Raw genomic sequence first — 21,420 nt, 5'->3', positions numbered from 1 at the left:
GGCAAGCATGTATCTCTATATAACTGAATCCAAGACCGTGTTCAAGTTTCCTTGATGCAAGGTATGAACTCGACAATAGAGCATGAGGAAATGCATCATTCAACAATTAAAGCATCATATCAAATGACTTCACAGTCCAACTACCAATACTTTTGATATGGAGCATTTTAAGAGTAAATGATAACTTTGAAAATTATTCACAACCTGGATATAGTAGATGTCTTGCATTTTTAAGCAATTGGTCAAAGGTTGTTTGCTCGAATAGAATACTTGTGGGTCCTTCATATCCATCGGCATCACCTTCACTAGTGTCCATAAATCTCCCAAAATGGACATCGTCTAACATGTCTTCCATGTCATCAACATAATCACCATGCTCATCAGGATGATCATTATCGTCATGGGCACTAACTGTGACAAATGTTCGACAATATATATGGATGGGATGATAATAGTTATTAAGACATCTTCTACAAGGACATCTAATAACATTGCTTCTAGATGCATGATCTTGTGCCATTGAGAGAAAGTTTTGAACTCCCACACCATAACTTTGATCTCTAAACCTATATGTTATATTGATCCAAATTTTGTCCATATTCAGGTTCGTTGTAACAAAATATTATAACAGTGGCATGATTGGTACACAATGATACTACAAGACACCAAAAAAAAAAGCAAAAACATCGTTCGTTTAAGTCAAACGGGTATGTATAAATATTATTTTAGTAATAGTTGTGGCTTAATGCTAGTGGTGACAATAATTGTTAACCAATATACAACAAGCTCTATAAGTTTTCCTTAATCAAGGCAAGAAATAAATAGTGAATCAGAGCTAAGGAATATATAATTCTTATATTTTATATGTGATTGTCCATATAATTGTGATATTTTACATTAGACAGAATATCAAATAGTTAGAGGGCTGAATTTTGTATATGGCAACTGAAAGGTAACATGGTTTGATGAGCACCAAGGTCCAATTCCAATCTTGCGAGTTCATATTATCGTTAGTCATAATACTTTCTATCAAACACTTGGAAGGCATCCATAGCTGTATGTAGTTAATGACCAAAACTATTAATCTCCCGATTGGGTTGACAGCTTGAGATGAGAAAAATCTCCACTTTCAATAGAAGAACATGCATGGAAATGTAGTTGACTAGTAATGGATTGAGTCAAACTCAGGCACTATTATTCATGAATATAAATGTATTGTAAAACAGGAGCAGTAGGTAAATATCAACTATTGTATTCATTATTAATGATACAAAAATAGTTGCAATACATCAAGAAATTCATCTATAGGAATTGAAGAAGTCATGGGGGTCCAATAGAGGAAGCTTACCTTAAAGCTCTATGATGTAGGCCTGCCCTGGATACAAGAAAGTATTTAATATAAAGAGCAGATTTTGGTAATGAGTCAAATCCAAGAATGGGAAATAATCTAAAGAAAAAGAAAATTTTGCAAGCAACAACTTGCCCTTTTGATTGAGCATTCGGGTTGTTATCTCTCTTGGGTTTTTTATATATTTAGGTGAGTACCTTAATGGAGGGTAGAAAGAAGTAGGTAAGAATAAAATTAAAGTATCAGGAGAAACAGAGCATTATATTTACCTTTTTGCAACAAAATACATTCATTGCAAAACACTCATTGGCAACAAAATTTTGGAAGTTTGCAAGGAAATGATAACTGTTGGTAATTAATTTTTTCAAGGATAGAATATCATTGGTAAAGTATTTTTGCAAAGAAATACTTTCATTGCTAATTATGATATTCCAAGGAAATAAAATCCTTGGTAATTTATTTTTGCAAGGGCATTATATCGTTGCTAAAATGTTTTTGCAAGGAAATAAATGCTTTTTGCAAAGGAAGAATGTTGTTGGTAATTAATTTTTATACTATCCCCTCCTGTCATTTGTAAGGAAATGAAATCGTTGCTAAAATGTTTTTGCAAGGAACTTACCTCATTGCTAAGATAGGATTTGCAATGAAATCATTTCGTTGCTAATTTTGGATTAACAAAATATTCTTTTCTTGCAATGAAATTGAAAATGGTTGGTAAATAGTTTTTAGCAACAAAATAATATCATTACAAATCATGATAGCAATGAAATTTTTTCATTACTATGTTGATATTTGCCACAATTGTAATTTGTTGGTAGATGTTACCATCTTGCAACAAAATCAATATAGTAGCAACAAATTTGTTTCATTGGGAATGAATTAGCAATGGAATTATTTTATTGCTAATTAGGCCTACTAAATTGCAATGAAATAATTTCATTGCTAATGTACATTTACTTTTTGCAACAAACTAAATGGTTGGTAATGAGTAGAAACATTTTGCAACAAATCAATGTTGTTGGTATTATCTCAAAATCGTTACTAAATGAAGTGGCATTCCAGATCCTCCATTTCTTTCAACAATTATTTTGCAATGAAATATTTTCATTGCAGTTGTGTCCATTTGCAAGGAGAAATCGAGTTTCATTGCAAAAAGGGAATATTTTAGCAATGAAAAAAAAATTGTTGGAAAAACCCATTCTTGTTGTAGTGTGAGATCTAGGTTGGCTTTGCATCCAAAAAGAGAGAGATTGGTTGCAAATCATAGGGTTCTAAGCCAAGACATACACTTTTTGTCATGCACCAGTACTACAAATTACAGCTTCTCTCTACAATATGTATATATAAGACATGCATATATATATATATATATAGTGGAAACTACCATTGCAGGAGGAGGGTGAGGATCGTGTCTCAGGTTGGCTCCAAGGCCATCATAGTCCTCGATGTCCCACGAAGCGAACGAGCCCAGTATGAATCCCGCAGCACGTACTTTATGATGCAAATTGGAGGGAGCCGCTCAACATCATTGACATAGTAGGGACAGAACGAACTCAATCGAGTGCCAGAACTCAACCGTTAGAAAACGTGCCAATAAAGCCGAAAAGGGAACCGTTGCACGCCGCATTAAATGATGAAAAGACCAAGCAAAGGTGTCCAATGACTTGACACGTGGAAGAGCTGGGAAGTAAAATGGCCATTTTCGAAAAGAAAGGATATCAAATGGTAACAACCATGGTAAAACATGAAGACAAAGGCAAGAAGCAATTCCCCTCAAAAATTGGCAGAATAACTGTAAGGAGATTTTTTTCCTTAGCCAAAAGACCTATAAGATAATCCCAAATACGGGGAGCCCAGCCCATTAAGGTCCCCCGGACTCAAACCAAAGGTTGGCCCATGGCCATAATCACTCGGGAAATCCCAAAATGTAAGGAAAGAGGGGACACGTTGCACCGACACTCCCCAGTGATTCCTAGCCTCAGAAAACAAGTGCAGGCAGGTAGACGCGAAATGCGAAGAGCCCTTGATCTTCTAACACTAAGGGAGGATGAGTCTGATGATGTGCATACAAGGGACAAGAAGCCACACCGCATTAATGACTCTAATCCCAAGACTCCACGCCACATTAATTGCGCCACCACAGAATCCACACATTAAAGGATTCTGACTAAAAGAACAATTGAGGGGACATATACCCCTAACACAAGGTATGGGCGATCCCCTCCCCCCTCCCCCCCCCCCCCCCCTGGGGGGTAAATCTAGTATAAGAGCCGATTCCGAGGTACGAAGAACTATCTCTGATTTCTCTACACTCTCGTACAAATTACTAAGGTGATACTCACTTAAGTCTCGGAGACTCTCCAGCTTCAACCAAGGTCTCCAACTCTTTGTGCATCCTCTAAGTGTGTAGGAGAAAGATCGAAAACCCAAATCACTGGAACCCAATCCAGAGGCATACGAAACGTTAACACACGCAACACTCATTTCTTCTACATGTAGGTTTTGTGCAAATTTTTTGAACAAAAAGCAAGAGAAATTTGAGAAAAATTTCACCCTTTTTAAAATGACTTATGAGAGCCTTATATCTCTTAAACTTGTATCGAATATTTTGCTTCTCACCTATAGTAAAAGGCCTTTGAAATGTTTTTAAGCACATATTAAAAGCTTGTTTTGACACTTGAAGTATCTCAAAATTTTATAAATAATAGTAAAATAATTTGAGTTAAAGTATTGTATTGGATTTTGGAAAATAAAATAGAAAATGTTGAATAAAAATATTATAAAGTTAAAAATTTGTTTGAATCTAATTTTTTAATATTTTTTTAAATTATAAGCTTCTTGGCTAGTCTTATTAATCTTTTCTCGAAGTGTTTGATTTTCATCTTGCAAAAATGTAAGAGCAGAATTAAGTACCTGATAATGAAATGCATGTTGAGTTCATTTAAAAGAGCGGATACCCCCACCTTTTTATAAAGAAAATAGTTAAATTTCCATGAAAAATTGAATAAAATGTTAGTTAAATGAAGCTACATTATACCCCTAGATGAGGGTAATCGCCTTAAAATTAGCTTTCCGTCATAGAGTAACAGCCGACCCAAAATAAAGTCCAAGCCTGATCACTATTTACTATAGGACATTATAATTACACGAGAGTGGAAAGGAGCAAGACTACTTCATGTGTTACGTTCTATATAGGACACAGAAGAACCAAGCCCGTCGTACTCCCGGACAATCTACCGATTATGACGTCTATGTCTTGTAAGCTTCATAACAGGAGTGTCCTGCATCATATCGTCTTCCATCATTTTCTTTTTCTTTTCACTATAAATGACCATTGAACCGGCCTCCTCCTCTACAAAACAATTTCAATGAACAAATTTATTTATAGTTTGCCACAATACTCACCCTCCCCCACTAAATCCTCAAACACGGAGAACTTAAAGGTGGGACCGAATGCCAATTTGTAAGCCTGTTGGGGGGTCTCAAGTTGGAAGGTGGCGGCCAAGTCAAAGAGGGCTAAACTAGCCAAACCCTTAGCATCTCCCAGGACTGGGGAGTGCGACCGCGTACAAGAGGTGTCATGGACAAAGGGCTGAGTAACGAATGGCGGGGTGGGTGGATGTTTGGAAATAGTCGCCCACTAGGGGCGTCAGAACTCTTCTTTGTTTTGGGACTGGAGAAGGGGCGTCTTCGGAGCACACCCTTTTCCTTTCTCTCTTTTCTTCTTTCTCTTTCTTTTCTCTTTTTTCCTTCTTTTCTTTCACCTCTTCCTTTCCTTTCTTCTCTTTCTTGCTCTTCTTCTCCTTCCTTTCTTTCTTTTCTTTCTTCTCAGTCTTTTCTTTCTTTTCTTGCATAGCCTGGTCGTCCTTCTTGTCCTTCTTTGAGAATTTCTTTGGTAGAGAGGGTGAAGCTACAACCAAAATCAGGAATAAACGCCCTTGAACGTGGGAGTGATTGGGGGACAACAAGAAATGATCAATGTGGGCAAGGTCAACAAGAAGTGAGTCCAAGGACTATCAGGGTGAACCTCAGCCCAGAAACAAACAATTTCAATCGGAGCCAGTTCCCAGTCGGATAGGGGCTCCATACCCACCCACAAACCTTTTTCTTTAGGGATTATGCCCTAATTAGTCCTAATTGGGAAATCTCGCTAGGGGGTTTTAGAGGTGGGAAAGTCCCAGCCTTTGCCAGTAATATAGAAGAACTTACTTGTTCAATTCTTCACATTAAAGTATCGGGTTTTGAACCGGGCTAATGTTTATCTTTTGTCTTTCTTGCGGCAGCTTAGGACGTTACCCATGGCAGATGGCCTCAAGTTGTAAAAGGATAAAACTCTCAAGTAGTTTCGTCAGGGTAAAACTCCTCAAGGGACTCTAGGGCCATGCGGAACAATATGCAGGCGTAGAGAAAGGCCCTTAATGCGAAGGGGTGGAGTTGAGCAAGAGCCAAGCGATGGACGTCCAAAATGTCGTGCAAAGGGCGACAAAAAGAAAGCCTTAACCCGTGGGTCAGCAAAGCCATGGTCAAGGTAACCTTACCTAAAAAACCTTTTTCGTCACAACACCCTCGTGAGGGGACTTCCAGCAATACCGTGTTGGGAATGCGATACTAATCCTGAATTGCTGCCTAAGAGCCAAGAGCCACCCAAACCTTTCATAGGTTGGGACATCCAAGACATAGGATGATTGTACGTTAGTGAGATGGGCTGAAATGCCGCCGTATTCAACCATGGGAAGAGATGCTGAAGAGTAATAAATGGTTCAAGGATGAGGTACGGGCAAGAAAGAGAGAATCAGAAGGAAAGCACATCCGGGGGACAAGGATAGAAAGAAAACGTACTGAAAAAAATAAAAAAATAAAAAATAATAATAAAGAGAGAGAGAAGGAGTTAACGAGCAATATATTTGAAAATTGATTATGAAGGGCCACCCGTCGTAGGAATCACGACCTGACAAAGTAGCAGAATGGTAACCGTTGCACATAATCCCTTAAGCATCGCCACGTCAAAGGTAAGTCATTAGTATCCCGATTTCTCAAAACCTAGAAGTGGTGGGATAAGAAACATGATGGGATACCGGGGTAACTGTCCGTTTCGAAAATGGACCTGTGGGTAATTGAAAGGGCCTGAAATGTCCAAATCCATTTAAACCACGACAGTGACTATGATATCTCATATTTACATGTATTTTAGTTAAATAATTTTTTAATTAATTAAGATTTTGAGATTTCTTGTTTTAAATTTTAGATGAATTACGTGGTATTATTTTAAGACTTCTAACTGTGAAATTTGATTTAAAGTGTTTTCTTGTTTTTAAATATTGTTCAATATTTAAATTGCTCTTTATTAATGATTTATTATTTTATTTTTATATTTTATTAATTTATTCTATTTAGTCACTGCATTTAAATTATTTTATTCAACTTGCCGTTTTGAAAATTTTTTTCGTTGGATCAATTTCGTGACCCAAGTTGAAAGGACTGGACCTCATTTCTTTCCCTTCATTTTTCTTTTGCCCTTTTTCTTTTTCTCCTCTTTTTCTTTTCTCTTTTTCTCTTTTTCATTCTTTCTTTTTTCTCCTTCTTATTTCCCCTGCTCCCCATCCCACGCGCTACCTCCCCTTCCCCTCCCCAGCTCGTTTTTTTCTCTCCTCCTAGCGCACCGCTGTGCACCGTCGTGGTCATCATTGCCCATTCCATCCTCTTCCCCACCTGCCGGCAACCACCACCCTCCGTTCTCAGCCCCTCCCGCGCCGCCATGGTGCCACCATTGGCCACCATTTTTTCACCACCTTATCGACGACCTCCCAGCTACCTAACACATCCATCATCAGGCTCGATCTGCCACTCTTGAAGACCCTCCATCTACATTTTTTATTTGAATTTTTGGCCTCCAACCGCCACCCACGGCCATCCACCACCACCACTATATTCACCAACATCTCTAAGCCATTCCATTGCCAACCCAAGTTTTAGTTTGTTCCCATTCAAAATTTGGCATTTAGAGACCCACGGCCATAATTCGAAATACACTGTTACATTGTTGTGTCACCACCTTTAGCATGTGGTAGGGATGGTGGTAGTCCTGCTTGCGATTCCCACCTATAGTGGAAGCTGTAGAGATAGTGGTAGTCCTGCTTGTGATTCCTGCCTACAATGATTTGATAAATAGATATGTTGGGTCATTTTCTGGAAAAATGGTGGTTCATGTTTGGGTCATTTTTTTGAAAAAATGGTGGATGGTATTTGATGGCGTGTTTTGAGTCAAATGGGATTTTTGGCGTGCGTTGGAAAAATAATCATTTTTGGAGAATTGATGGTTTTGGGTCTCATACATGTTTCATCTGGTGCATGCATACATGTTAGTTGCATGAATGAATTCTTATCTCTTGGTTGTTTTGTTGGTTACCTACTGAGATTCATAATCTCACGTGGTATTCGATACCCTACGATTCTGTTTTATAGAATCGTAAATTTTGATGCAGATGAGCACGTCGAGCCTGAAGTTTTGGCTCCACTGGAGGAGTGACATGTGGTCACTTTGGATCATGGGATATGTAAATATTGGTTTTTACTTTACTTTCGCTGGAGAACTTTATAATTTTCTATAATACTTTTATTTTGGTAGTCTTGTATTTAAAATTCTGGCACTTGGCTAATTTCTTTCTTTAACCATTGTAATTATATTGTATCTATTTGCATGTTGCACATACTTTAAGCACTTATCGTTGGGGTGCATGACCCGTGTTATTATCATCCCGACGTCACGATTCTCGCATTTCTATACGTGAGAGTCGGGGGCGTCATAGTGACAGACTTTGCACATAAAAACCTGGTCTACACAAAATCAAAATTACAGGGGAAAAACCAATAACGTTTCACAATAGAAAGAAACTCCCCACGCCTCGAAGAGAATTAGCGGGGTAGTTGGAGGACCCATTTAGTGCTTTCAGCCCAATCGAGAAGGCTCTCTATCACACAGCCTAAGCTAGAGATCCTAGGCCCAATAGGGTTCTATCCATCACCCTGCATGGAAGGATAAGAATTCCATGCACGTACATGGCCATTCCGGTTACTCATGGACAATCCAAGTTGATAAGCATCATGTGAGATAGACATCACGTGAGTGTAATCTAACTGTAGTGCTGATCTAATTCAGTCTAAAGCCTCTATATATATCAGGTAATTTCAAAGACAATCTCAATCTGAATTCTTGACTACTTGGGTGAGATTCTTTACTGACTTAAATATCGAAGTGTTTGCAAGCGTATCACGCCAACATTCTCTTGCATCTTGCAAGTGAACAGTTACGTTTGAGGTGGTGGGACATGTCCTTAACACCATCAATGGTGGAAGATATCTTAGCTCTTGCTTAACACATCCTTTGAGTTTTAAACTTTTTACACCGTTGATTTGAAGCAATCTGAAATTCTTCATGTTTGCAAATGCTTCGGATTTCAAAGATATGACTTGGTCTTGATCATTTATTGGCGGATTTAGGCTAAGACCCTCCACTACTTCCGATCCCTAACAGAATAAAAATATTCGATTAGGAATCTATTTAATCCTTTTTTATTTATCAAAAGATCGCGTAAAAGGGTAGATCAGCACTCCTGTTTTCTCAAGAGGCGTTTCAAAGCATATATTCTTCGTAAGTTGTCCCCACAAAGGTCAATTCTTAACTGTTTAATTCAGTACGCGTACGACTCCTAATTTTTCGGTGGTTGAAGTTGAACGATGGAAATTAAAGATCCTCTTTCCCTCGTTCTGGATGATCTGATTATATACAAATTAAGAAATATCTAGCTATAATATTTACTTAAGAGGCCAGGGGCCGGGCTTTTAATTCTCAGAGAATACATGAAGTCAAAAAGCAAGAAAATAATAATTCAATGCGTTTTACTTTTCTATTCTTATCTGATATTTAAAAGCCCGCCAATTATGAATATATAATATGGAATCTGTAGTCGTTCGTAGTTAACTTTTCACCATTAACACTACAGGTTTGGAATTTCAATGGATGGATCAGTACGTAGTTGTTAAAAACTTCTTCTTTTTTTTCTTTTTTTTCTTTTTTGAGTGCGTAGTTGTTAAAAACTTGGCAGTACTTGACTTGACAGTGGATTCATATCCTGATCGAAGAAGAAATTAACAAAAGAAGAAATTAAAATGAACCTCAAGACCCGTTCAAATTATAATCCTCAGCGTAAAATATACGATTGCTCAAGATCGTTCAAAGTTTAAAACTGCATGTATGACTTGATACGCATAAATGCAGTACTCACACCAGTCACCAACTTGTTTTTTCTTCTTCAACGTACTGGAAAACTAAACATTGAAACACTTGCTTTGTTGCTTGATTGGCATGCACGCATAAATGCAGTCACACCAGTCACCAACTTGTTTTCTCTTTTTCAACGTCATAGAAATCATTCTCATTAACATGAGTACTACAACCAGACTCTGATTAACTCTGAAGCAATAAACGTTGAAACAATTTTCCAAATTCCTCATCTCTTCTCATAATTTCATCTTATCTGAACTGTGTAATCAAAAAATGGTTTTTTTTTTTTTTCATTGGTTTGAACATTAATATCGAAGATAAGTAATCAATAAAATCCAGTAATATCAGAGTAGCCTTGGTGTACTTATACAAGGAAAGCTAAAATTATGTAACAATTCTAAAATAGTTTGCAGCAAGTTAAACATGTACAAATAAACACAACAACTGATCTATCGGTGTGGAGGATTATATTGCGTGATATCCTCGTCTGTTTCCTTAGTATATGTAGACTGTAGTTGACTTCTTGTGATTTTAGGAACCTTGCTGTCAATTTCTTCTACATGTAAGTTTTGCGCAAATTTCTTGAACAAAAAGCTAGAGCAATTTGAGAAAAATTTCACACATTTTAAAATGATTTATCAGAGACTTAAATGTCCTAAACTTGTATCGAATATGTCGCTTCTCACCTATAGTAAAAGTCCTTTGAAATGCTTTTAAGCAAATAGTAAAAGCTTGTTTTGACACATGAAGTATCTTAAAATTCTATAAATAGTAGGTGAAATAATTTGAATTAAAATATTTTATTATATTTTGAAAAATGAGAGACAAAATGTTAAATAAAAATACTACAAAGTTTAAAAATTGTTTGAATCTAATTTTTTAATATTATTTTTATTTTAAAACATGATATCTAACTATTTACTATAGGACATATACTTTTCTTATTTCTACAAACAACTCCAAATACTAATTTCGGTTACATTCTCAAGACCACGAGCGTAATCGCCTTAAAATTAGCTTTCCGTCATAGAGTAACAGCCGGCCCAATAAAGTCCAATCCAATCACTATTTACTTATATAATTACCCGCGAGAGTGGACAAGATGTTAGGGATCTCGGTCTAGTCCCTAAACACTATGGTTCTCTAGATCCGCTTCACCCAACTATGACCGATGAGCCTATCCTTCTTGCTCGCCTTCTTACTTGAGTCTAGACTTGAGTGATGAGATTTGGTGAATATGGATGATGGGTGTTTGTGGTATGTGAATCGGATCTTGGTGGGATGGTATGGTGTATGGGATGATGATGGCCGAATGGTGTGATTAGGCTATGGTAGGCGCCTCTTGGGTGGTATTATGGTAATTATGGAAGTGGGGCTAGGGTTTAAGGTTTCCTAAAATATAGGAAATCCTTATGGAGGCTAGGGTTTATGGTAGGGAATATGGAGGCACTAGATCTATTATAGATCTAGGGCTTTATGATGAAAGGGGTTTAGATCTAGGATTATGAAAGGTATATGGATGATAATATGGTGATGGAATGATATGGAAGTAAATGAAATATGAAGGGAATAATCCAACAAAGCTAAATGGCAAAGTAGATCTAGTGTGTTGGGATGATATGGGACGTGTGATATAATGTTAAGTGCAAAAAGAGTAATGCAAATAACAAGTAAATAACAAGATTGAAACTCAATAATGGAAAAGAGAAACAAACTTGCTCATAAATTGATAGATGAAGCAACACCCATCCACAAACGTCAAGGTGTTGAATCTCTATTTGGGATTCACACGGGTTGCACCCAAATAGCCCAAGTGCCAAGCACCGAAGGAGATCTCAAGAACAAATAAGCTAACCACAAAGGGAATTTGTCAAAAGATAATGAAAGATGGGACTAAGGTGGCCTTTATATAGGCTTACAAGGGGAGAGTCCTAATGGTGCTTGAACAAGGAAATAAATCCTAGAAAGGAATTAATTCCTAGTAACACTAGCCTAAGGAATTAATTCCTAGTTGTACTAAAATAAGGAAATAATGAAATATATAAATATTAGATGATTTTATTAAAATAATAAAATGCTGATAAAATTCTGGTCGTGGGGCCCATGTGGGACCCACAGCCTGACTGGTGCTAGCCGGTGCTGAAAATGGCCCATGGCATGGGCTATGGGCTGGCCTGGTCCGTGGGCTTGCCATGGCATGGGCCATGGCATGTTGCTAGCTCACCATGGGGCCCGACTAGGCATGTCAGTGAGTGTGTCGAGGCTTGTCCCGGGGTAACTTTTCTAGAGGGTCTAACATTCCCCCTCCCTTCAAGCACATCCTTGCCCTCAAGGATAAAATTTGAAAATGCCCATGCCCTCTCCTCATTCTCTTCCTTAGCCATCTCCATGGCAAAACAATGTGCCCCTCCTTTGCCCAATTTTTCTAACATTGATGCCTCACCTGACTTGGCCTCATTGGATGCTAAAGTTACCCATACATTCTTCTTGGACCCTAACTTGAATTCCATGGTCCTTTTGTTGTAGTCAAGCACTACCCTTCCAAGGCTCTTGAGCCATGGATTGCCCAATACAACATCAAGCTCCACCAAAGGAAGTATGTGTAAATCCGCCACAACTCTCACTCCATGCACATTCATTTTTACTTCTTTCACTAGCCCTTCACATTTCATCTTGTCCTCACTAGCCATCTTTACCTCAAATGGCTCTATAGCAATCGGTTTCAACCCAACCTTGGCAACAAGGGTGGCGTTGATGAAGTTGTGTGTGGAGCCACTATCTACCAACAAAGGGACTTCTATTGTTCCTATCCATGCCATTACCCTCATGGACGTATGTTTTTGGGTCCCTATCAAGGTATTAAGGGACAACTCGGCCTCCTCATAATTTTTGTTCACTTTGGTCTCCTCTTGGTTGTTCTCTTGGCTAGAGGATTCTACAAAATAACCATCATCCTCTTCCTCACTTCTCTCATCAACCAACATGTATACTTGCCCCGATCTACATTTGTGCCCTATGTCCCATTTTTCTCCACACTTAAAACAAAGGCCCTTCTTTATTCTATCTTGGAACTCTTCTCTTGAAAGTTTCTTCACTTCAAGTGGCTTAGATTTAGAAGCATTCCCTGTTTTCTCATTGCCTTTCCAAGGAACATTGGTTTGCAAGGGTGTAGTAACCTTACTCTCCATTTCCTTAGATTGACATTTCTCCATATTAGTGCTCTCTTCTAGGATCTCCGCCATCCTCATAGCTTCTTGAATCTTAGAGGGTTGCTTCAACTTAACTTTCTTGGCTATCCAAGGTTTCAACCCATCCACAAATGTGCCCACAAGGGCCTCCTCGGACCACCCTCTCACAAGAGTTTGTAGTTGTCTAAACTCTTCAATGTAACTATGCACTTTACCTTCTTGCCTCAACTTGGCAAGTTGACCATGGTGGTTAATGGTAGGAGATGGCCCAAATTGCATGAGGAACTCTTTCTCAAAAGCTGTCCAACCCAATCTTCTCCTCTCCTTTTCATATTGGTCCCGGATCCACCTCCACCACTTGCTTGCTTTTCCTTCCAAGTAAAAACATGCCGTTGACACTCTTTCTCTCCATGGTACTTCATAAGTGTGAAAGTAGTGATCGACTTTGTCAAGCCATTCATAAGGATCCCCACCATTGAACTTAGGAAAGTCCACCTTTGGTCTCTTGGGTCCCCGGTCATAAGGCCGGTTTCCTCTTCTATCATCATGGTACTCATTATTATATCGTTGCCCATAATGTCCTCCATCTCTATTATGGTGATGACGCCTTCTCTCTTGGTGATCTCCACAGTCGCAAGGCCTCTCCCTCTCATGAGCATTTGCGGACTCATGCTCTTCTTCTCTTTATGGCTCTTGAAATCTCACATCTTGTGGTTCTTCTCTCACACTAGGGGATCTAGTGTGATGTAGTGGATTCATGATCCACCTCTCAACTGCCACATGGTCATTCTCAACACGACCACTTCTTCGAAACTCACCTCTTTGTGGCTCTTGCATGGACTCGGTAACACTTGTCTCAACCCCATCAACAAAGGCATCGTGCCTTGGTTCATTGGGCTGAGGTGGTGGCCCTTGGCCATGCCCTTCGGCTAGTCTCCTTTCAATTCTTTCTATGTCTTCATGCCTTTCTCTCTTCAAACTTTCAATGGCCCTTCTATTCTCTTCATTGTTCCGGTTGCTCACATTCATGGTCATCCTTAATTCGGCCAAAACAGTCATGACCTCATCAAGGACGCTATGGATCCATGTACTTTGTCCTTCTAGTGCTTCAATTCGGTCCCTATGGGAACCACTTGGCCTCTCGGGCCCCGTTGCACCCTCTTGCATGGTAAGGACTTCTCTTGATCTCCGAGCAAAGTAATGCTCACAATGAAATAGGCAAGACTATCAATGAAAAGAGGCAAGCCTTAATGAAATAGATAAGTCTCTCAATGAAAGCACCAATTAATGTTAGGGACCTCGGTCTAGTCCCTAAACACTATGGTTCTCTAGATCCGCTTCACCCAACTATGACCGATGAGCCTATCCTTCTTGCTCGCCTTCTTACTTGAGTCTAGACTTGAGTGATGAGATTTGGTGAATATGGATGATGGGTGTTTATGGTATGTGAATCGGATCTTGGTGGGATGGTATGGTGTATGGGATGATGATGGTATGGTATGGTATGATGATGGCCGAATGGTGTGATTAGGCTATGGTAGACGCCTCTTGGGTGGTATTATGGTAATTATGGAAGTGGGGCTAGGGTTTAAAGTTTCCTAAAATATAGGAAATCCTTATGGAGGCTAGGGTTTATGGTAGGGAATATGGAGGCACTAGATCTATTGTAGATCTAGGGCTTTATGATGAAAGGGGTTTAGATCTAGGATTATGAAAGGTATATGGATGATAATATGGTAATGGAATGATATGGAAGTAAAGGAAATATGAAGGGAATAATCCAACAAAGCTAGATGGCAAAGTAGATCTAGTGTGTTGGGATGATATGGGGCGTGTGATATAATGTTAAGTGCAAAAAGAGTAATGCAAATAACAAGTAAATAACAAGATTGAAACTCAATAATGGAAAAGAGAAACAAACTTGCTCATAAATTGATAGATGAAGCAACACCCGTCCACAAACGTCAAGGTGTTGAATCTCTATTTGGGATTCACACTGGTTGCACCCAAATAGCCCAAGTGCCAAGCACCGAAGGAGATCTCAAGAACAAATAAGCACAGGTGCTAAGGGAATTTGTCAAAAGATAATGAAAGATGGGACTAAGGTGGCCTTTATATAGGCTTACAAGGGGAGAGTCCTAATGGTGCTTGAACAAGGAAATAAATCCTAGAAAGGAATTAATTCCTAGTAACACTAACCTAAGGAATTAATTCCTAGTTGTACTAAAATAAGGAAATAATGAAATATATAAATACTAGATGATTTTATTAAAATAATAAAATGATGATAAAATTCTGGTCGTGGGGCCCATGTGGGACCCACAGCCTGACTGGTGCTAGCCGGTGCTAAAAATGGCCCATGGCATGGGCCATGGACTGGCCTGGTCCGTGGGCTTGCCATGGCATGCTACTGGCTCACCATGGGGCCCGACTAGACATGTCAGTGAGTGTGTCGAGGCTTGTCCCGGGGCAACTTTTCTAAAGGGTCTAACACAAGAGCAAGAGTACTTGTGTTTCGTTCTATATAGGACACAAAAGTAAAGATCCCGTCGTATTCCCAGACCACCGGCCGATTATGAGGTCTGTGTCTTGTAAACTTCGTAACAGGAGAGTCCTGCATCAGATCGTCTTCCATCATTTTCTTTTTCTTTTCACTATACATGACCATCGAACCGGCCTCCTCCTCTACAAAACAATTTCAATAAACAAATTATTTACAGTTTGCCACAATACTCATGTAAGCCAGTACACAATATTAATTACCACGCTGAATGATCAAGAAATGAACTCCACACTCCTTCACTCCAAAGTACTCTAGCGCCTGTGAACACTCGAACTCGAAGGACACCTCGATTTCCTCCCCATTTGTCATCTCCTGACCATATGGGATTTTACTACCTCCACCCACTCCCACCTGAAGCAAAAGTAAATGATCCACAGACCCTATCTTGTAATAGAATATTCGATCAATAACTTGTTTGTGGCCTTTTGTTTTATTATGGAATACCATGCTAATTTCACCGTACCATGCGTGCAGACTATTCTTATTTGTACAAACAACTCCAAATACTAATCCATTAATCACTCCTTCCTGATCTGAAAGTAAAGGTATATGAAAGGATATGGAAGACCCTTTTCTCTTATGACTGAACCAATTGGGAATCTCGTCACCATACATGTATATCTGACGCCTCTCAATCATAGACGGTCACTTCCACTTTTGCCATTTGCAGAAATGTTTAGATCAGATCATAGAATAAAAGAGAGTGAGTGATAAAGAGAGACCCAGAAAGAAAGAGAAAGTACCTGGAGCTCAAGTAGACTCTTCACAAAATCAATATCTTCTTCTTGTTTGAAGCACCCTTCCAGGCTAACCGCTATTGTAAATCCCAAATTCTCAAAGCCTTGAATGTCAACTAGTTTGTAGCAGTTCGCAAGTACAAGTGCATCCAATCGTGACTCTGAAATTGAGATTCTTTCCAGTGATTCGCAACCAAATGCAAATAAGATCCTTAAATTTGCAGGGAGAGTTGAAATTGAGCGAATGGATCTAGACTCAGCTAAATTTAAACGGGCTAATTTGGGAAGGTGACAGATGCTATGAGGGAGATCACGAAAATTGTTGACAGATAAATCCAAATCTTGGAGTGAAGATAAGTCCCCAAAATTAATGGGAAAGTCATCTTCCAAGAAATGGCTGTTACTAAGACCTAATTTTACCAAAGACCTAAAAACATAAAGGGAAGCCCGTAGGAAATTTCTGAGATTCCATGATCTATTTGGTACGTTAATAGTAGTTCTATCTGCAAAGTTCCACATATTGAAGCAGCGACCATGTGAAAAATTTTGAGAGATTTTAAGTTAGAAATGCTTTCCGAAAGACTCATAAGGCTATTGCATCCATTCAAATTCAGCAAAACAAGTCCTTTTAGATATCCAATTGAGTCATGCAGCTCTACTAAGCCTGTGCAACCTTCAAGTATTAGTTCCTCTAGATTTGGGACTTGTAAGAAGTTTGGTGATTTAGTGAGATCTTCACAAAAACTGAGATTTAGAACTTTCAATTTGCTGAGTATCTGCCAAAACAAAATGAGTAAAAAAAACCTTGTGAGTTTTGTGTTTAACATCTAGTACTATTGAATAAAAGACATAGAAGCTAGGCATGGTAAGATTTTACATACATTATTCTCTAGCTTCCAGACTTGTTTGATTTTGCTATACTGCATGTCAAGCACAACAAGATTTTCAAGATGAAGTCTTGGCGGAAGAAATCTCAGGGGACAGCTATGCCAGCAAATTCATCTTAGCTCTTTGGAAAGATGCTCAACGCATCCTTCGAGTTTTAAATTTTTTACACCCTTGATTTGAAGCAATCTCAAATTCTTCATGTTTGCAAATGCTTTAGATTCCAAAGATATGACTTGGTCTTGATCATGTATGGGCGGCTTTAGGCTGAGACCCTCCAGTACTTCCGATCCCTAACAAAATAAAAATGTTTGATTAGGAATGTATTTAATCATTTTTTTTTTCAAAAGAATATAACACCTTTTAAATGGACTAGGCCAATGATGCATGCTTGATTGGGTCAAATGATGCATGCTTGCAAAATGATAAATTCCAATGCATATCTACATAACACGTATATCATGGTTCTGTACTACATGGATATTCTTATATGATATAATAGGGGAAATATCTCTTACCGTATGGTTTTTTAGTACTTTCAAAACGTCTTCATGAGACCACAATCTACTACGTTTTCCTGGATGACGTGACTCTTGACGAACAATCTCCCTTCCCATATCTCCAATAAGATCATGCATCCTCAAATTGGGATAATCAATTTTCACGAGAGACCTTTGAACAAGAATATTGATAGCAATATCTGGAAAAAATCCACATTCCTCCAGTATTTTCAAGACGTATTCTATGTTGGCACCCGTAAAGAAACACACAATATCTAGAAACACCTCCCTTGTAGTATGGTCTAGTGACTCGAAACTTATTCCAAGTATTTTCTGAATTTGGGCATTTGGACTCTTTCTAAATTTTTCCAATGTAGTTTTCCATTTAATAATACTTCTTCCCCGCAGATCAGAACCCAAAACTTTTAGTCCTAATGGAAGCCCGCCAACATAATCCACTGCAGCAATGGAAATCTCACGAAAGTTTTCTTCTGGATGGGGCGTGTTGAAGGCATGCCAACTAAAAAGCTCAAGAGAATCCGAATGATTCATATTTTCAACTTTGTAGGAATAATTTACTCCTAGTTTAACCAGCAAATGTTCATCTCTAGTTGTTATAATGACTCTACTTCCAGGACCAAAAAGCCATTCACCATTTCTGGCTAACGCATATATTTGATCGAGCCGATCCACATCATCAAGAACAACAAGAACTCTTTTTCGGTGAAGTCTTTGTTTAATCAAACTGATTCCTTTGTCAACATTACCAATCAGTAAGATTTTCACTTTCAAGATATCAAAAAGAAGTTGTTCTTGTAACTGAATTAGACCATTGGATTGTTCTGAAACTTCTCTAACATTTAAAAGACAACTACTTCCTTCAAAACCGTCGCATATATGGTTATAGACAGCTTTAGCTAAGGTTGTCTTACCAATTCCACCCATCCCATACATACCCATGATGAGAAGTTCAGTAGTAGTACTTGTTCCTAGTTGTAATAAATTTTTCAGCTCCTCGACATGAAAATCTATTCCTACTGGGTGCCTGACAACATTCAAGCGAATGGGGTTCAATTTATACAAAACTTGTTCAACAATCTTCCCAACGAAACTTGCTTCATACCTGATCGTATCAATTCAAATGGGAAAAAGAACAGTGAAATAAGTATGAGAAGAGAGAAAGAAGAATAAAAAAATTATCATGAGTGTTATCTTCTCAATTTGTTAGGAATAGAAAAAAAAAAAAATTGAAACATTGATATGTCATGGCAAGAAAGTAAGTTCTAGCCAATTTATTAGGAATACCATTCAAATAAGCTTTCATAGATAAGTTTGCATGGAAATTAATTGTTAGGTACTCCCAAATAACATGCAATAATGTTTTCTTAAAAAATTTTGTCAAGTTAATTATTTTAACCTAAGATCTCAAAGAAAATTAAAGGATAAAAGTCAACATCTAAAAAAACTACATGAAAAAGCACAGGTGCTTAGAATAATATATACCCATTTGCATCGCTCTGGAGGTCGAAGCCAGAACAATCCGCAGTTTCAGTGAATGCTGCTCTCCATCGTTGCACCCTTTCCATATCTTCCTGAAATCTCTCTTCAAGTCTAGTAAATGTTTCAGCAAAAGTCCCAGCTTGCTTTCGCATATCAGAGGGATTTACATGATAAAATATTGGGATAAAAATATGGTTCATGGTTCTTTTACAATGAAGGATCTGAACAAGCTCATCGAGGCACCAACTAGAAGAGGCATAATCTTTGGAGAAAATTACGAGGGAAATTCTTGACCGATGGATCCCATTGATTAGTTCCTTGGATATATTCTCCCCTCTTGGAAGCTCATAATCATCACAAAATGTCCGAATCCCAGTTCGCACCAAGGCAAAATAGAGGTGATCGGTAAAATTCTTACGAGTGTCTGCACCTCTAAAACTTAGGAAAACCTCGTAATCCCAATGGTTCGAACAAGGTTTGGTAGATGATAGCACTGAAAAATTACATAAACCTTTGAGTAAATAGGGAGGTGATGAAAAAACACATACTTGGAAGCAAATTATAATTTCACACTAAAATATGACAGACGTGATGGTATGGACACAATAATATTTAAAAGGGCTTGAGTTAGACTCAAAAGAGCTTCACTATTTATTATTCTCACATATCACACATTATACTCACATTTTTTTATTTTGTTTTATTATTCTTAAACTAGTTGAGTTTTTCTATTCATCATCCATATATCACACCTTTTTTTTTTGATACATTAGAGGAGGGGGTTGAATTCAAGACCTCCACTTTGGAGACTTGGTTGTTATGCCATCAGGCCATACATCTTTGGCCATACATCACACATTTGTTAAGAGAATAAATAAACAAATAAAATTTTGTGTGGTATATGGTATGAAGATGATGAGTATAATTTTTCTTCATGACGTGATCACTATAATTAATGAAGTGTGTACATGTATATGTCTCAACTAGTTAATAACTAGCATGTCTACTATTTATAGGGAATAATAAACTCACGACTATAAAACGAAGTTGTACAATCACAATATTGATTACTTATAAAACCATTATATAATATTTGAATTATTTTTAATGAAGTTGTACAATTACATTGATTAATTATAAAGCGAGTTATAAACTAGTTGTAATTAAGTATACCATTCACGACACTCATAGAAATCGCACATAAATTGCCCAAAGATAAATCATCTGTAAAATCGGATTATTAGATAAAGAACATGAATTAAAGAAAGGTTATGATTCTCAAACCTAACATGAAGTCCATAAATCACGAAAATAAAAGTAGTAATAGACGCAACATCGTATCTATTGTGATCATGTGCTAGAGAGAGGAGGGAAAATGGTACCGTCTTTGCTCATATGGTCTCCGATAACGAGAACCTTTTGATGGTTGTTTTGGTTTTGGAATCCTGGATCCAGCTTACGCTTCAAGCTGCTTCCTCTCGTTGGGGCGGTTTGGCCCTCCATGGTTGGGTAGTTAGATGATCAGTGGCAGAAATTAAAGAAAGAGATGTTGGGATTAGCAAGGGCCAGAAATCGTCGTAATTTTGGCAATCAAAGAGAAAATATGTAGATCGAATAAAGGCTCAGTTTCTCGGTTTGAACCAATACACATACACACACAGATAGATATATATATATACACGTGTGTGTGTGTGGGCTAGGGCTAAAGTGGTAGATCAGCACTCCTGTTTTCTCCAGAGTCTAAGGACCCGTTCCGAAGCATATATTCTTCGTAAATTGTAGTTTTTTTCTACGGAGATCAATTCTTAATTAAGCGTTTAATTCAGCACGACTCCTAATGTTCGGGTGGTTCGAAGACGGAAAAGATCCTCTTTCCCTTGTTCTATATAATCATGATTATATAGAAATTAAGAAATATCTATAATATTAACTTAAAAGAGGCCGGCCAGGAGGCTTTTAATTCTCAAAGAGTACGAGTCAAAAAGCAAGAAAAATAAATAAACACGTTTTAGTTTTATATACAAATCTGATCTTTAAAAGCCCGCAAATTAAAAATAATATGGAAGTACTTGACAGTGATTCATATCACGGTCAAAGAAGAAATTAAAATGAACCTCAAGACCAGTTCAAATTATCAGCGTAAAATATACGTCCGCGGTCCGACTGCCCATCAAGGTCATCGTTCAAAGTTTGAATTAAACTGCACGCATACGTACGTACGGCAAATGCAATAATATACAAATAAATGGAGTCACACCAGTTACCAACTTGTTTTTTCTTTTTCAACGTCCTAAAATCGTTCTCACTTACGATACGACAATCAGACTCTGCAGTACTCTAAATCAATAAACGTTGAAATACTTAAGTCAGATTATGAAATTGTTTTATCTTATCTCATCTGATTATTATAATATTTTA

The 21,420-nt window shown here is 38.0% G+C and overlaps 1 protein-coding gene across 3 annotated transcripts; it reads right to left on the bottom strand.

Annotated features, from left to right (window-relative positions):
* Positions 1–9,888: 9,888 nt before the first annotated feature.
* LOC122292776 (disease resistance protein RUN1-like) lies at positions 9,889–20,779 on the bottom strand. 3 transcript variants are annotated; one of them, XM_043101280.1, is made up of 7 exons: positions 20,385–20,779; positions 19,006–19,495; positions 17,521–18,625; positions 16,999–17,295; positions 16,124–16,893; positions 15,581–16,034; positions 9,889–15,502 (listed from the first exon to the last, which is right to left on the bottom strand). In XM_043101280.1, the coding sequence occupies exons 1-4, from the start codon at positions 20,503–20,505 to the stop codon at positions 17,116–17,118; spliced, it is 1,896 nt and encodes a 631-aa protein (XP_042957214.1). In that variant the 5' UTR covers positions 20,506–20,779; the 3' UTR covers positions 9,889–15,502; positions 15,581–16,034; positions 16,124–16,893; positions 16,999–17,115. The 3 variants fall into 3 exon arrangements, with proteins under 3 accessions (XP_042957214.1, XP_042957216.1, XP_042957215.1); XM_043101282.1 differs by having other exon boundaries at positions 15,581–15,731; XM_043101281.1 differs by lacking the exon at positions 15,581–16,034.
* Between the last annotated feature and the right edge of the window lie 641 nt (positions 20,780–21,420).

This window comes from Carya illinoinensis, chromosome 13 (genome assembly GCF_018687715.1).
Source record: "Carya illinoinensis cultivar Pawnee chromosome 13, C.illinoinensisPawnee_v1, whole genome shotgun sequence".
Classification (NCBI taxonomy): domain Eukaryota; kingdom Viridiplantae; phylum Streptophyta; class Magnoliopsida; order Fagales; family Juglandaceae; genus Carya; species Carya illinoinensis.
Note: the sequence above shows the minus strand (reverse complement) of the source record. Positions and strands in the feature narration are given on the sequence as shown.

What these genes read in the sequence shown, in the direction of transcription:
- LOC122292776 (XM_043101280.1), bottom strand. Translation starts at nt 20,505, where the DNA reads ATGGAGGGCCAAACCGCCCCAACGAGAGGAAGCAGCTTGAAGCGTAAG. An exon ending in AGACCATATGAGCAAAGACG is followed by an intron (nt 19,496 to 20,384) that starts GTACCATTTTCC and finishes GTAATTTTTCAG; the next exon opens with TGCTATCATCTACCAAACCT. An exon ending in AAGTACTAAAAAACCATACG is followed by an intron (nt 17,296 to 17,520) that starts GTAAGAGATATT and finishes TTATTTTGTTAG; the next exon opens with GGATCGGAAGTACTGGAGGG.